General features: G+C 35.8%; 2 protein-coding genes across 2 annotated transcripts; one reads left to right on the top strand and one right to left on the bottom strand.

Moving 5' to 3' along the window:
* Nucleotides 1-263: 263 nt before the first annotated feature.
* Nucleotides 264-11,002, top strand: LOC146731968 (uncharacterized). The gene is made up of 15 exons (XM_085493027.1): nt 264-369; nt 750-902; nt 1,031-1,143; nt 1,746-1,839; nt 2,230-2,255; nt 2,437-2,528; nt 3,122-3,251; nt 3,439-3,516; nt 3,744-3,856; nt 4,603-4,850; nt 5,219-5,302; nt 5,801-5,907; nt 6,213-6,328; nt 7,520-7,732; nt 10,627-11,002. Exons 1-15 carry the CDS (start codon nt 264-266, stop codon nt 11,000-11,002), a joined length of 2,049 nt encoding a protein of 682 aa, XP_085349153.1.
* A 3,274-nt stretch (nt 11,003-14,276) lies between these two features.
* On the bottom strand, nt 14,277-17,089 carry LOC146731967 (uncharacterized). The gene is made up of 5 exons (XM_085493121.1): nt 16,997-17,089; nt 16,398-16,513; nt 15,110-15,305; nt 14,766-14,842; nt 14,277-14,617 (listed from the first exon to the last, which is right to left on the bottom strand). The coding sequence occupies exons 1-5, from the start codon at nt 17,087-17,089 to the stop codon at nt 14,557-14,559; spliced, it is 543 nt and encodes a 180-aa protein (XP_085349247.1). The 3' UTR covers nt 14,277-14,556.
* Nucleotides 17,090-17,446: the final 357 nt, after the last annotated feature.

The following is a 17,446-nucleotide window of genomic DNA, read 5'->3' as shown; positions in this document are numbered from 1 at the left end:
AGGTCATACTAAGTTTAACGAGTATCGAGTACCACTGCATCCATATTAACTAGTCAAGAAGCATATATTAAGGTTCATACAATATAAATTATACATATATTCATTGGGAGTTCTTATCAACTAATATTTTCCAGTTACGTCACAAGGGCGCGACTTATCAAATGGTTTATTTTATTTTTTAATGAGATTGATGAATACTAATACAATCAAGTACAATATATGCACAAATAAAATGTTTATTTGCTAGATTCATTGCAAACAACATGGGAAATCGTCTGCCCACCGGCACATGTAAACGGTCTGGAAATAAGCCAACTACAGAAAATGAAACTCAACTACCAGATGAAGAAATCGCTGATACTGATCTGGGTGAGTACTATGCTATCCTAATATATGTTATAGAATGTTGAACATCTGCATTTGAACAGTATTACAAATGGTACCACGCTAAAACACGGAGGCATAACCGGGACATTTTCTAGTACGAGATCGCCTACGCACAACGTGTATATCCCAATTTATTATTTATTGTGATAATTAGAAAATTTGGCAATTGAATCAAATCACTGTTTAGCAGTCATTCAAAAATTATATTGTGCTATTAACATAAAGTATAATTCGAAAGTTTAGGATCCTTCACTCATTTTGTTCCAATTTAAATTTCCACCATCTATAACAAGTTGATCTTAATATAGCCCATGTAACAGTTGAAACTGTAGTAATTCTCCACTCCCTCCGTTGATACATAGTAACACGTAGAGGTCCAGAATCAGAAACGACGCAACTTCATTATGCAGCATTTAATGGTGACTGCGACGAAATAAAAAGATCGTTGGCAACCGAAAATATCGATGGTAAAGATGCAGATGGTAGAACGCCGTTGATGCTTGCAGCTCTTAACAGTATGTAGACGTTTAGAATCCAATATATTTCGTAACTGTGATTCAACTTATTTACTTATTTATCAAATAGTTTCAAAAACAACGGATACTGTTCTAATATACCACATAAGTCGTACTATATTTTTTAGAACAGAATAAGGCTTGTATGCTGCTTCTACGTGAAGGTGCACAAGTAACAGTTACAGACAAACACGGCGAGTCTTGTTTTATTTTTATGTTGGACGCAAAAATGACAAATGTGGTAAGGATTATAATATTAATATTATGAGGTTATTAAGAGGATATCGAAAAGTATGCACGAAGACAGTACAGCGATGGTATCGACCGACGCGCAGCGGAGGGCAATGCGACGGCGTGATGTCTGAGTGCATACTTTGTGGTATCCTCGTGATAACCTTCCTTCCATGATACTTCATGGAAATGCCGACATCTAAAAGGTTTAGAACAGATTTAGCGAACTTCTGTGTGTGTAGTTCAGTCAAGCCTGGGCGCTGCCATATTTGGTTGTACTAATAAAGAACGCTCACACGCGTAATTGCTCCATAATTGGAAGTTCCTAATATGATAGAAAGAAAAAAACAGTACAATACCACAACAATTCGGCACACTGTAACATTTGGCCTTACGGTGAAAGAAATTAGCCTTTTCTGTTCGTATTTTAACAAACAATATATCAATCAAATTATAAGTGATCGATATTGTTTGCAGATTGAACTACATTGTGTATACGTTATGTGTTCGCATTTGTTTGTCACGTGAATCCTTAGTTTCATATCCCAACTGATAGGACATTACCTAGTCGCGTACTATGTATTTCTAAGAATTTCCATACTTTGTATGCAGGCAAGTCTAGCATTAGATCGACTGCATGAAAAAGATTCTCTTGAAGGAAAGCAGACATATGATTTGAAAATATTGGAAAAAGGAGAAACCAATGGTAGGTGATTATGTAGAGAAACACATTCGATTTCTGTCAAATACATTTTCTATACAGCATGATTAGCATTTGCATTGTTAAATTGTTTATATATTAAATACTAAACACACCATCAAGCTAAACTTGTCAAGGAGATGAATATAGCTGCAAGCAGCAATGATCGACTAGGGCGAATATGCTATTGTACCCACGTTGATGGGTACGGGTTGATTAGTATGTCAGTGGTTGCTATGGATATACCAATTAACAAACAAAAAAATGAATGTATAATCCAAGCAGAAACTGTAATTGTCAGGCACTCATGACTATATATATCATTTTAAAGTAAAGCATTTTACTATGAAATGTATTGTTATCAATGTGTTTATGTAGAATAACATTTATTTTCAGCTGAGACGCCATATACAAGAAGCCCGGTAAGATTTCGTTTACATATTAGTTTCCACTCATTAAATTTAATGTGAATTACGTATGACACATTAGAGGCAATTGGCAACTACACGTGTTGTCAAATCTAGATTTGTAGCTATATTCATAGAATATTTAAATCAGTGGTTTATGCTATTATTATGTTTATGCAGTGCATTATTTTTGCAGTTGCAAGCTGTTGTTGATAATACCCTTTTAGAAGTCATTGATCATCCCGTTTTTCGAAAATTTATTGAAATCAAGTGGCAAAAGTTTGCAAGGTAATACTATAATTTGAATTCAAATTTTCAACATATATATATTAAAATTTAAATTGAAATTGTATTTCACCAGTAAAATAAGGAAATTAAATAATTACTAATGTGCAGAAAAGCATATATTTGTGTGATAAATAAAATAATGTTTTGTAGATAAATTTTAGATAATTTTTAGACCATAGAGTTTGTTTGCTATACATTATGGAATTCTACAATAATTAAAGATGTTCTTCGTGTATTGGATGTATATTTGGTACAAATTTCAGTAGGTTTCTCGGATAAAATCACCAATGAAACCGCTGCTTTATTACACAAGAAACAGTTTCTGATTTTGCATTTTGTTGTCAATCAATTTATCGATTTATTGTTTACTGTTGAGCAATTGAACTGGGAGGTCTGAACCGATTTTCGGTGAAGACATATAATCACAGTATACACACAGAGTAGTCACCTGCAAACATTTGACGATGAAAATTATGTTGTTCTGCCATGGTAGTTTTTACATGTCTTTTTTGGGGGGGGGGGTTAAATGAATAGATCATTTTCCGTTTAGAACAGAAGAATTATTAGAATATTTATTGTATTATTTTTTTAAGATGGGCTGCAAAAAAAGATTTACTATGGAACTTATTATTTGTTGTGCTGTGGTCGATGCTAGCTGTGGTGAAGCCTCATGCCCGTGGATGTTATGAGTTTCCGCTCGACTTGTTGCGTGTGCTTCTATGGGTAGGAAACTAGCTATATTAATAACAATGTCAAATGGAACATAGCCGTAAATGCACTTTGACTGTATAATATATCGACTGTATTGTTGGATGAAAAAATACAACAATATCGTTTCTATTGGCTTTGTTTATCCGATTTTATAAAAATGAATTCATCTTTTACATCTTTTATTGTAATTCTATTTTAGGTCATGGCTATTTTGTGCACAATTTGGTTCATTGTTCAAGAATACCGGGAATATAAGGAATCAAGGGAAAAAAGAAAGGTGATTTTATGATGGATCTAAATAACTATTGGCAGTGGAAGTGGTTCCTTGTCATTATGGCGATTAACTGTATGCTGATTAGGCCAATTATCCAGTATATCATTGTATTACATACATCTCGCTCAGAAACAAAAAAAACAATTGGCAGCTCTCCAATGTTTCAAAATTGCCATGTATGTTATTTTGTTATTCTTTTTGTTATAATTTGTGTTTTGATTCAATTACAGAATTTGACCAAATTGCTAAAGTGTATAAGGAAGAGTGCTGAAAAGTATGAGGAAAAAGTAGAGTGCAAACGCAATTCCTGGGAAGGGCGACCATCAAACTTTTATGGCTATTGGTAGGTTGAACTTTTATGGCTATTGGTAGGTTGAACTTTTATGGCTATTGGTAGGTTGAACTTTTATGGCTATTGGTAGGTTGAACTTTTATGGCTATTGGTAGGTTGAACTTTTATGGCTATTGGTAAGTTGAACTTTTATGGCTATTGGTAGGTTGAACTTTTATGGCTATTGGTAGGTTGAACTTTTATGGCTATTAGTAGGTTGAACTTTTATGATAATTGGTAGGTTGACCATATATTAAAATGTTATGGATAACACCTTCCTGTCACATCAATTCACATTTTTAAACATTTACATTTTTGATCATAGTAATAATTAACAGCATATTTGGGAATAATTTGGGGTGAAAATAGACATTAAACTGCTTACATTGGCGAGGGGCATTTGCCTTATCTCAAGTTCTTAATGTGCATGTATTATAACATTCATCAGAGAATTGTTTCCTGCTGTTTGGCATGAACTCCAGGTTATTTATTTGCTATTATTTAGACAGTGTGCTATAGCGTAGCAAGATATGCCTCTGAAACGTATTGTTTATCAATAACAGTATATAAGTTTATACAAAAATATTAGAAATTATTATTCATTGTTGCGCGTGTCGACTATTCAGCTTCCTACCTATTAAAGAATAACGTGATTAATATTGGCAATGGCGAAGTTCATTTTTTGTTCATGCCAAATAATTTGAAACAGAATCACCAAAGTCAAACTTAATCATTATTATTATTCATCTTTTTTCCAGGAATTACTACGACTGGTTTGTTTATTTTCTCCTGACGGTGGTGGTTTTAACTCATTTGATAGATATCGGTATTGCATCGGATGAACTATGTCATCCACGATCAAATGATACAACTCAATACGAAGATGATGCAGACCACTGGGAGAATGAAAGCTTGGCAGGGAAGATACATTTAGGATGGTTTGCATTCACAATTATTTTTGTCTGGTTTCGATTGTACAAATCAATCAGAGCATTCACGCATTTGGGTAAGTTTCAAACTATATATTCGAAACTATTTTCACATTCATTCAAATACTATCACTTTGGTAAGTTTGGGTATATATACGCAGTTACATGACACGGTGTGTACGTGTCATCTTACCTTTAATGATGGAATAGTTATCATCTTCAGTACTTTTTTTCGTGATTGCAGAAATGACGTATCGATGGTTTTGGGATTAGCTCTTTCAACTCTTCCAGAATCAATGATTAATCGGAGCAGAATAATATGTGAATGTGTCATTTTGTGGGTACCTTATAACATCCTTATAGTAAGCACTTATACTGGATACTTTTATTTTGAAACAATATGTGCTTTAACCTTTGAAATTCAACACTCTGCTTCCAATTGCAGGTCCTTTTATTCTTGTGGTTTATATTGTACTTGGAGATGCGGGAAAATTCCTAATCTTGGCTTTAATGTTTTATTTACCATTTAGTAAGTAATTCAGTAGCACTCGTAATTATTTTTTAATTGAATAACGCAGAACAAGTCTTACTAGTTTTTAGAAATTCTAAATACGATGTCTTTAGAAAAAATGAGTGTATATTTAGTGTCATCGATTAACACCATTATAAGGCAACAATAAAAAGAATTTAAATGCGTCCATTCAAACTATTAGTATTCATTATTTTTCAATGAAATTCGACTAAAACTGAATCTGGGAATTCTACTTTTACTACTAACTACTAAACTACTAAGCAACATTTTTACAAAACTTGTAATATTTTATGTTTTATTTCGCCATGTGAGGTAAAACGTAGATACATAAACGGAAAACACATTTTTGATAAACTTGAAATCTGTATACTATCCACTTTTTGTAGCCATTTCACCACAATCAGACGCAGGAAATAAATATGCAAATAGTATTCTAGATTCTTTAAATTGCCTTCTACAATTAAATATTATAAATTTTTAAATCCACTTTCCTAGCGTGTGCGTTTTGGATGATATTTGGTGGTATCCCATTTTACGAGTCAGTTATTGCTACAATGTTCACTCTATTCCGTATGGCACTAGTGGATGACTATAATTATGAGGTACGATATTTATTTTGTCTACAATCATCATTAGTAGAATTATTAATCTTATATGTGTGTACCACATACTGCACTAGGAAAAAACTCATCTAGCAGTAGTGTGTTATTTGTATAGAACCTGTGGTTAGTATGTTATTTCCATTTTATAGCTGACTCCATTCTCTGATAGTTGGACACCATATCGACTTGATATTTATGCCATTGTATATTACTTCTGTTTTATAAATGCTGAAATCGAATGTCTAATAACGCTAGCTACTTAGAATTGCCTTTTTTTTAAAGTAATATTGATCATTTAATCACAGGGACTGAGAGATGCGAACCGTGTTATGGCGGATATCATGGTTGGATTATACCTTTTAATTGCAGCGGTAATATATCTGAGTATATTCATTGCAATGTTGAGTTACAGATTTTCCAGGTAAGAAAGCGCCATGATTGGAAAGGACAGTACTAATCTGAATACATTTAAATGTAGATTATTTGGTAGGGCTATGTAATTACGTGTTTGAGTGTAGTGCATAAACAGGAATTATATTATATCGTCCTGCTGTATCGAAATTCGGTCAATTTGGTCTAGTACTTATGGGATACATAAGCAACAACCATGCTGGAAGAACTTTACTTTTTTTAAATTAAATGATCAAAAGTTCATAGGCATAGAGATGTAATTGGAATGGATGACACATAGGAGTATCTAGCCTGATGACTTGGAAATGAATCAGTGCTGATATAGTGTGGATATCGTTGTTTGTATATGATTTACTGATATATGAGTGATTCCAGAGTACTATGATGGCTTAATTGTCGTGTTATTAAACCTACGCCAGGTACCAGTGAACGTTACGTTCAGAACCTTTTCGACTGAACAAAGACACACACACAGATCGAGATCGTGTCAACTTCTCTAGACTTAGTCGCCCGTCTAGAACTCTCCAAGACAGAATGCCTCGGGGAAAAGTTTCCCAAGACTCTCTCGCTCGTGGAGCACTCTCAAGACTGACCCAGACTCTATTTATTTACTTCCCAAACTTTAACCTATCACAAGGAAATTTAAAAGCTTAAGGCGTAGCTTTAAAAAAATCAACTCGCATGTAGCCAATCACACGAAGTACTTAACACGTCATATATACTTGATTAATTGTCCGCTATATCAAAAGACTACACTTACCAAACTGTCAGAAATAACGGTCGGTTAGCAAAGTTCATATCGTAATTAGTTCCATTCACTGACTCAAGTTCCGTCCAGGACCTCGTATACACCAAAATGATGACAGGTTATGGGGAAAGTGTTGAAATATATAAACCAGCACTTCACATGAAACCAGTCATCAAATCGGATAAGTGACGGATCTCTAAACACATGGAAATAAATCATGACAGTACCCTAACAATAATCGTGTTTGCTATTGAAATCAGGTATAAATCCCGAATATATTCAAACGCACAGCAACACCAATGTACGAGACTGCGTAAAGTATAACTGATATAGAATAGTTTTATTTTAATAGATATCAGTTAAGGTGATCAGGCATTGGTGATTTCAACAAACAATTCATATGTTATGCCCAGTTTTTATTTGAGCGACCATATACGTTATTTTGTTTTCCAGCATGTATGACAATGGTAAATCCAATGCAATGATACAACGATCCAAAATTATTCTTGGCTTCGAGGAGAAATTAACTGATAAAGAAAGAAAACACCTTCGTAAAGAATGTGCTCATGCCGAAGACTATAGCGTCAACGGGGATGGAAAAGAAGATATGATACAGATTACATACAAAGAAGAGGTAGTTTGTATATGGTTTATACTGACATTTGAGTAACACAAATGTTAGAAATTAGCAAAAAAGCAATTTCCCGCGAGTCACTTAATGTCAATAAAATAATTCAATTAAGTTGGTGAATCACTTATATTCAATCTTAACATGGTGAATGTTAACTAACAATATTGACAGTGAAAATCCCTTTTCTGTTCAAATAGCACTGTTAAAAAATACTATTTTAAATGTTTCATTTCAATGTCACTTGTGTGCAATGCGCATTGCTGAGCCATAAACTACCCAGTTGCAATTTACAACGCAAAGACATACATATTTACTTCAGAAATGTAGATTAACATATAATAGTATATGGCAACGATTGATTGGGAAATTATACAAATTCAATTCTAAGAGATTATAAACTGTTCCGCCTCTTGCCAAACAATTGCTTTTCGTAACTATGGGTTCATCAAGTGCCCTGCAATGTGCGCAAAGTTATATTTTAAGACTGCAATGAAGGTTACAAATTGCAAATGTCTTTAAATTTATCCTTGAAAGACACAAATGTGAAGCTACCAATGAGCTTTACATCTGTTGATACAGACAGGTAGCTGGAGACTGTAAATGGTTTTCATTCATTCATGTACCAACATCCGCTATGTCCTTCAATATATTAAAACAAAACATGTAAAATAGCATGACCATTTAAGCTTCTGCCTGAAATAGCTAGACCGAATGGATAATAAAAGGTAGTCAATCAAATGACAGACAGTGGAAATCCAAATAAGAACACTACTTGATTAACACGTGCCCCAAGTGTAGAGAAATAAATTATTCGTTTGGATACTTTAAAAGCAAATTATGCAAAAATAATATTTTTTAATGGAATACTTCACTGTATCCAAATATTGCACCTGAATCTTTACATTTCCTTCCATTCAAGGAACAAGAAAAGAAATGGTATCTTCTGAAATCGTCGACAACGAGAAATACCTGTCTGGAAGTACTGAATAGTCTAAGTCAATAACGAAGAAATTGAATGGGTGCATAGAATAACAAACGATCTTTGGAGAAGAGAAGACAGTCAAGAAACTATTACGTGTCAGATAATACAATGTCCTTTATAAAAACTGGATTATATTGTTCAACATAGTTAATTCAATTATCTTTGGCCCTAGCTTTACGTTTGTATGCCATGTGTTTATGTATAAATTTAGTCAAAAGCCACAATGCACAATGTAATAAGTATTAAGATATACGAGGTGGAAAAATCTACGCTTGTTGTAATGATACAAAAATTGTCATTTAATTGCAGTTGTTAAGAATTGTTGCCCACAATAGCTCGCTGTTAGCTTTGCTTGTTATATTATCACATTATTTAGTGAGTTCAGTCAAATCTAACCATTTAAAATATAAGTATTTAGTATCATCAAATTTGACGTATTTTTCACCATCTACTATATATAGCTGATATAATAGAAGTGGTTTTGCTTAAATATTATAATTACTGGAACATTTAAACAATTTGTTGTATCTGTATAATTATGTTCTGTTTTATTGCAAAATCTTTCACAAATCTTTTAGCACAACATCGAATTCGTAGTGAATTTGTACGATCTGTATTTGTACATTGTTGTTTGGTCTTTAATAAAATAGTAACTGATTTAAGGTGTTATTTATGTAGTTGTCGTTACTTTTACTCATTTCCCCTATAATGTAGAAATTGAATAACTTATATAACTTTTGCAACTTGTACTATCTCCTGGTATTTCTTTTAAAAACATAGTACGTGGATACCACAATATATTGATATGTAATGTAATATACAGGGAAGAATCTCTTTGTAGAAAGGGCAAAAGTGGATGTTTGTTAACTGAAAATAGGTGATACTAGTGTATGTAGTACTTATTACAGCCGCGGATATCGCATCATCTTCAAAAGTGTTTTTTTGGTATTGTGATTAATCAAAATTCCATGGTCATGTTGATTTCCTGGTTAATATGCACATGTGCTGTTGGTCGTGGAGTTTATGGATTGCTTCGTAGATTATTGGGAAATTTTAATCTAGACATACATACCTGTATGACAGGTTATGTGTTTAAAAAAAATGTTAAATTGGTCTCAAACTAAATAAATCTGCATAGTCACCAATACGCAATTTGGATATACGTGTTGTAATTAAACAATGCTGTGATCAAGTTGTTGAGGTGCGTAGTGATCACTTATAAATAGGCCACATAGTGAAATGTTTTGCGTAACAGATGAGTCGTCAAATATAGGATCATATTTTACCGAGGATATTGATTCGATTTTGCGAGTCACCCCTAGCATTTGTACGCATTCGTTGTCACGAATCACAGGCTTCGATTATAGTCAAATTTGACTACAGTTACTCACAATATGTTATCCGTGCTTGTAATTCAATTCAAAATTGCCGACTGTTGGTCATTTCAGATTTATTTGTACGTGAATATGCCTTTTGTTCGGCATTTTTTTGGTGTGTATTTTCTAGTTTATTTCAAATGTGATGTTGTCTGTAGTCGTAGTTACTAAGGCACATTCTTTAATTGGCGCCTGCATCCTATTTTAGGAAACAAAACATGATGGTGTCACTATTACAAATGTTCAGATTTGATGTCTTTGTAGGTTTCTTATCTAATATTTTAATACATTCACAATAATGCCTAAATTTGAACTGAGTTGTTATATATATATGAATAAATCAAATATGTTCAATTTGTTTAGTGATAACTAAGGAATATGTTCTTTTCGAAATATTGTGTTAATATATTTTTATTATATTAGCATAACATACTTGAAGGTCAGTTATTGTTAGTTTGTCTTATTAAATGTGTTGTCCAGAAGTTGTGTGTGCCCAAAATGTAGGTATTATTCAGTAATTGAGTGTAGCTGAGTTGGCATTTACACACATTTTTTATTACATATTATCCAGTGGACATGGACCTGAAAAGAGAAGAGAAGCGGGAGTTGGCTTTGCAGTCAAGACGACTTTGGATGGCAAGTTGGCTGGACCCCCAAAGGGTGAGAATTATCGCCTTATGACGATGAGACTCCCCCTTTCTCGTGGACAGAAGTACGTCACGTGCCTATTCCCCACCATGACCAACCCAGATAAGACCAAGGACAGGTTTTATGAAGACCTGAACACTGTCATCACTGCTGTTCCCCGTGCAGACAAACTCAACATTCTTGGTGATTTTAATGCGAGAGTTTGTCGTGATAGTGGCTCCTGGGAAGGAGTGGTCGGGAAGCATGCAACAGCAACGGTCTACTACTCTTCCAGACCTACGTTGAGCATGGTCTTCTGATCACCAACACAGTCTTCAACCTCTCTACCCGCAACAGGACTTCATAGATGCTTCCCCGCTCAAAGCACTGGCATCTCATTGACTATGTCATCGTAAGGAAGAGGGACAGGCAAGACGTATGAGTCTTGAATACCATGTGTTTGACATACCACCACCTTGTTGTCTCCAAGCTCAACCTTTGCATCCAGCTCAGGTCCGCAGGGAGTGAACATCGAGCAGGCTTTTGCCTAAACCTTGGAGCAACGCTTAGACTCCACAGTGCTGGAAGGCCAGGATGTTGACACAGCGTGGGCCGCGCTCCGTGAGATGGTGTACACCACAGCCATGAGTGCCTTGCGCCAGCTACAAGGAAATACATGAGAAATATGATGAGAACTGCAAAGAGATCCAACAGCTGCTAGAGGAAAAGCGTTGTGCCTACAAAGCTCATCTTCATGATTCAAAGTCAGCATCAAAGAAAGACATGCTGAACAATGTACGGAGCAACATTCGAGTGAAATTGCGCCAGGTGCAGGATGAGATTCAGGGCTTTGCAGACAGGAATGACATGAAGCGCTTCTACGACAGCTTGAAGGAAGTCTATGGCCCCACCACCTAAGGATGACAGTCTCCTCTCCTCAGTGCTGATGTTCAACCCTTATCACTGACAAGGAGAAGGTTTTGGAGAGATGTGCGGAACACTTCGACAGCGTCCTGAATAGGCCTTCCACCATCAACGATGATGCTATTGGCTATCGGCTTCCCAAAGTCAATGGTGGAGAAACCATGGACGCCCTGCCCACCTTGGATGAGATTACAGAAAGCAGTCCGACTACTTTCCAGTGGCAAAGCACCTGGTATGGTTCCATCCCAGTTGAAATCTATAATGAGGGAGGCACGGCCGTGGTTGAGAAACTCCACCAACTGTTTCAGCCTATCTGACAGCACGAGACAGTGACACATGACTTCAAGAACGCCTCCATCATCCGCCTCTACAAGCACAAAGGAAACTGCCAAAATCAAGTCTACAACAATCATCACTGAATTTTACTGCTGTCCATTGCTAGCAAGATCCTGCCTAGAGTTCTGCTCAACTGCCTCTTCATGCACTTGTAGAAAGGCCTCCTACATGAGAGCCAGTGTGGCTTACGGAAAGAGCGTGGGACTATGGTGTTTGCTGCCCGACAGCTACAGGAGAAGTGTCAAGGACAGAACGCCGAAACTCCACCTATGTCGATCTGACCAAGGCCTTCGAGAGAGGGTCTTTGTAGAATAATGGCAAAGTACGGATGCCCCAGAAAGTTCATCACCATCGTGCAACAGCTACACGACGGCATTCTGGCAAGAGACCAGGACAACGGAGAGATGACTCCTCCATTCCCTGTCTCCAACAGAGTGAAACAAGGCTGCATCCTTGCTCCCACCTTGTTCCGCCTCATGTTCTCAGCCATGCTGACAGATGCATTCAGAGACACTGACATGGGCATCGTCATCAACTACAAGATGGATGGTTCAATGTTCAACCTCAGGAGGCTTCAAGCAAAAATCAAGGTTACAACTGACACCATCAATGACCTCCTGTTTTCCGATAACTGTGCCCTCAACTCTGCCACTGAATCGGACATGCAACACATTTCTATGGGTTATCTTGCAAAAAACAGTTGTGGTTTCTTATTTACAGGTGTTTGAACTGAGTCAGATGTGCTGTTGTTTGTATTTGAAAAGTCGCACACCAAAGGAGACTTTTGATGAAATGCAGGAAACTTATGGTGATAATGCCCCATTCTATGACCTTGTAAAACGCTGGCATCGTGTATAAAAACATGGCCGGAAGTATGTGGAAACTGCTTCCAGACCTGGTCGTCCCTCTTCTGCCATTGATGAGGCATCTGTCCGTCAAATTGACTCAGCCATTTTTGAAGATCGACGCATTACTGTTCGTCAAATAGCCCAATGGGTCAAGATTAGTACAGGGTATGTGGTATCATTCATGAACATTTGCATATGCATAAGGTGTCTGCCAGATGGATTTTTCACACCTTTCCAGATGCAAGAACACGTCCAATCCTCGAGGATGAATTTGGAGATGTGCCAAGAAGACTGATTACACAGGATGAAACTTGGGTCCATCACTATGAGATCAAAGCCCAGTCAATGCGGTGGACGCACTTGGAATTACCATTTCCAAAGTAGGCAAGGGTGCAGCCCTCCGTGGGCAAGGACATGCTCACAGTCTTCTAGGACCAGGACAGTGTAGTGATGACAGATTTCTTGGCAAAGGGTACTACAATTACAGGAGCCTCTTACATTTCACTTTTGATAAAATTAAGAGAAGCTATCAAAATCAAGAGGCGGGGCAAGATCAGCAAAGGTATCCTCCTCCTTCAGGACAACACTCCGGTTCACAATTCGCATGTCACCAGATCAGAAGCATGGGCGTGAGGCTATGAAATCCACCCCCATTCTTCCTACTTTCCTGACCTTTCACCCGCTGACTTTCATCTTTGAAAGGAAAGCGTTTCCCAGATGATGCAGCCTTGACTTCTGACATGGTTGGAGGACCAACCTGGGGGTGTTCTACAAAAACGGTGTCCAGAGCTGCATTAAACAATGGGAGAAATGAATAACACTGGGGGGTTCCTATGTAGAGAATGACTAATAACTGTGCCTAGTTTTATTAATCTCCTGCTATGTGAAATGGGTCAGGGGCATTACTTATTGAACACGGCTCGTATTTAACATGAATATCGATGTACCTAAAGGACACCGGCTTCCTAACTGGCCAACTTTTCTTGCATATGAATGGGTAATTATAAGTGCATATCACATATTTGCTATTCCTGTGCCAAACGCCAAATACACACATTGACTAACATTTACTGAGATACTTCACTTGTTCTAACAATATGTGGGTGTAACGATTTGAACTTACACCTCGTATAACATATAGTTAAATAGCTTTATTATAATCAAATTACAACTACTGAAGACAGGTGATTAGTTCAGGTAAAATGTTATTAAATACATCGACCTATACCTTTGGACATAAAACGATAACTTGACGTTGACATAGTAGAGGTCGGCGTACACATAATGCTTCTTCAATTGACAAGTGAGATTACATGTGTGGTAGTTAATTAATACCAAATCCAAATAAAATACTTATTAACAGACGGCAACAGCAAATAGCAATGTCAACGACATGGGCGGAATCGATCATATGATTGAGCTATGTATAATTATCGAAAAGCTCTATTGCAAAACAACTGTAATTTTACAAGAAAGAAACAATGTCTAACTTGAGTATTAAACATCACATTTATTTAAACATTTAAGTATTTTTTTACAATGTTCAGAATTGATATAGCTCACTTGTTTATTCTGACAAATATGTGAGTATTCATACAGTAAAACATTACTTTTCAAACATACACGAAAACACTATTGCTATTTTTAGACGCCAAATTGATTAGAATTGTTATAGACGTAATAACCCTCGATGTACGTGGAAAATTAGATTCCCGGAAAGGTCTTTTCACCAGCTTCTCTTTCGTGCAGATGTTCTATTATACTTTTCAACTAGATATTTGATTCTCATCGTCCGATGTTCCAGAAGATTCAGCATCGTGGTTTTCACTTGAGAGAAATATCGTATAATTATTGATATGATAACCAGATGTTTTTTTTGCCTTTATATTGTTATGATCATTTGTTCACAGCAAACAAATTTAGTATAATCTAAATACTACAATTCCATGTATAATAATAGCTGTTCTATACCCACCATGTACACTTGACTGTTCGTTTCAATTTATTTTTCAAGTCATTCAAGTCCAGAAAATAGAGTGTCTTCTTTCTCCCCTTGAAAGAGAAATATCGTGTCTTTAGTATATAACCGAGAATATAATTTTGATATAGCATAAACGGTGCTTACCCAATCTGTAAGGTGTGTTCTAGAATTGGTTTTCCAGTTACTATTGGTCGTTCCAGTCATTAACTGTTGTGGTATCCATTCAATATAGCTATACCAGGAAAAGAATAAATGAGCACACTCTCTGACATATTTTTGAATATATTTTAAAGGTTGTTGGTAAAAAATATTTAAATATCTTTCCAATTTCACCATACCTTTTCTTTGAATGTAACCTCTATTACATCTTCTCTCTCTTCCTCGTCGACGCTATATTCGTCTGCATAGGGATTTTCGTATTCACGAATATCTTTGCTGAATTCCTCTCGTTTTTCGTCAGATAAGTTGTCCTCCATGATTAGAATAATCTTCGATCTTTGCATCATTGCATTTGAACTAGCTTTGTCATATATGCTGTGAACAAATGTTATAATATATGTTACAATTGGAGGAATTAATTGTAGTAATCAAGTAGAACATATATCGGATATACCTTTATCAGTTCATTACATCGTAGCAGCTGATCGTCATCAGCCAATTTACAAGCAGTGCAATGAAATCTTAATCAAATTGATGACACAAACAGTGAACATAACGCCATTTTATTGTTAACAGCACGTCTGTTGTCTTTCCGATACAAATGCGTCAATATCAAGTAATTTAACCATATTTTGTTGGTATGGCAAACACTCAGAAATGTGACATGATAAAAGTAACAGGATTAACGACACTTCAGTAGTGTATATCTACGTATTAATTGTGTTTTATATAATACCTTGCATTCTAATACTAATCTCAGCTAAGGTAGAGGGAAATTCATTTTTTTAATTAAAGGAAGTAACATTTCAGAGGCTGTGGTGGACCAGAGAGAGGCTGTTTGGTTTGGTTAATTTATTCAGTAGTTGTATAACGCTTTTTCCACCAAAACAACAAAGTATCAATGCGTAAACGACTTCCGAAGTCAGAAGAGGCAAAGACGATCTTTCTGCGTGTTAGATGTGAAGTGATGGTCTCTCAGATACCATTCTCAAGGAACATCTTAAACACCCCTGGTTTCTTTGAGACTAGTATTACGCTTAACGTCATCACGGCGCGTAACGCTCAGATAGCAGGCTCGGTGAATATAGATGTATCTTCTCCACTTGCATGTATTTTTAAAGTGTAAAGCTAGCATGCTAATTAAGAAATCGTAATACATTTCGTTGTAAGTTTTCTTGTGGTCAAAGATAGACAACTAACTAGCTCAGTAAGTTTAGCATCGGTGCATCTTTTCCACATAGCATGCGATCGTAAATCCAAAAGGAAAGCACGGGTCACGGTTAAACTATTCCTCGTTAATTCATGTCACCACCATGGTTAATATTTCGTAGAAGACTAATTCCAAAACAAAATTATTAGGAAAGGTTTGGCTAAAGTTGACCAACTCAGTCATTTCAATTTTCATAGAGATTATGCCACTAAAGTGTACAAATTAGTAAACTACTCTTCCTTTCTGACGTATCTTACCTGGAAAACCTGTAAGACAACATGGCAATGAGCAGATTCAGGTATATTATAGCTGCTATAGCCAGATAGGTCCCAACCAAAAGATCTGCCATAACACGATGTATATCCCGCAATTCCTGTAGTGGGACATTGATTTTATATTAATGGGCGAGGAGATATAGTATCATGTGTAAACGTGGCGACGATCGATTGATTTTCAGAAGGTATGCATCTGCCGCATATAGTAAACTTGTCTCTGTTCAAAATGATGGTGAATGATGTTGTTTGCTAATACAACTCATCTTTGATATTGACATTCTAAATTTAATTCTCAAAAGATACTGTTCAAAATCGAAATATATTCAGAGATTTTGAATGACAAATACTGCGAGAGTTTTTTCTTGAATGCCGTGCAAGGTCACAAAAAAGACTTAATTGATGTTCCTATTTATATCGACTATTATGATAATTATTAATATAATAGACGATGTATATATCAACATAAATTCAGTACCAAGTTTCCGATGTTAAGTCATTTGTTGCAGACATACACAAGTCATGGTATTATGAAAATTCCAAAATTAAATTAATGAATTCGAGTTGGATTTTAAAAAACTCACCCTATAATTATAGTCATCCACTAGTGCCATGCGGAACAGAGTGAATATAGTTGCACTAACTGACTCGTAAAATTCAGTACCCCCAAATATCATCCAAAATGAGCACGCTGAGAAGGTATAAAAAGCAACATTATTATTATTGCGATTAGATAATTAAAACTCACTACAAAATATGGATATTCTACAGTTTGAATGTTTCATCAAACAAAAAGTAGATAAACTATTACGTTTCCGACACTCAAAGACACAAAAAAGATTCATGATTTGAAAACCAGTTCAAGTACCCCAACGTTATTTCCTCAAACGAAAGTGTCTTAGACGCGCCCATCCCATTTATTCTGCGTTACCAAACACATCGTTGATTCAAAATAATATCCATTTTCTATTTAATATTTAGGTAGGATGAAATATTAATAAGCGACTTACTATACGGTAAAAAAAACACTAAGG

Source organism: Saccoglossus kowalevskii, chromosome 18, assembly GCF_978046115.1.
Source record: "Saccoglossus kowalevskii chromosome 18, keSacKowa6.1, whole genome shotgun sequence".
Taxonomy (NCBI): domain Eukaryota; kingdom Metazoa; phylum Hemichordata; class Enteropneusta; family Harrimaniidae; genus Saccoglossus; species Saccoglossus kowalevskii.
The sequence above is the reverse complement of the archived record's forward strand: the minus strand, read 5'-3'. Positions and strand labels throughout refer to the sequence as shown.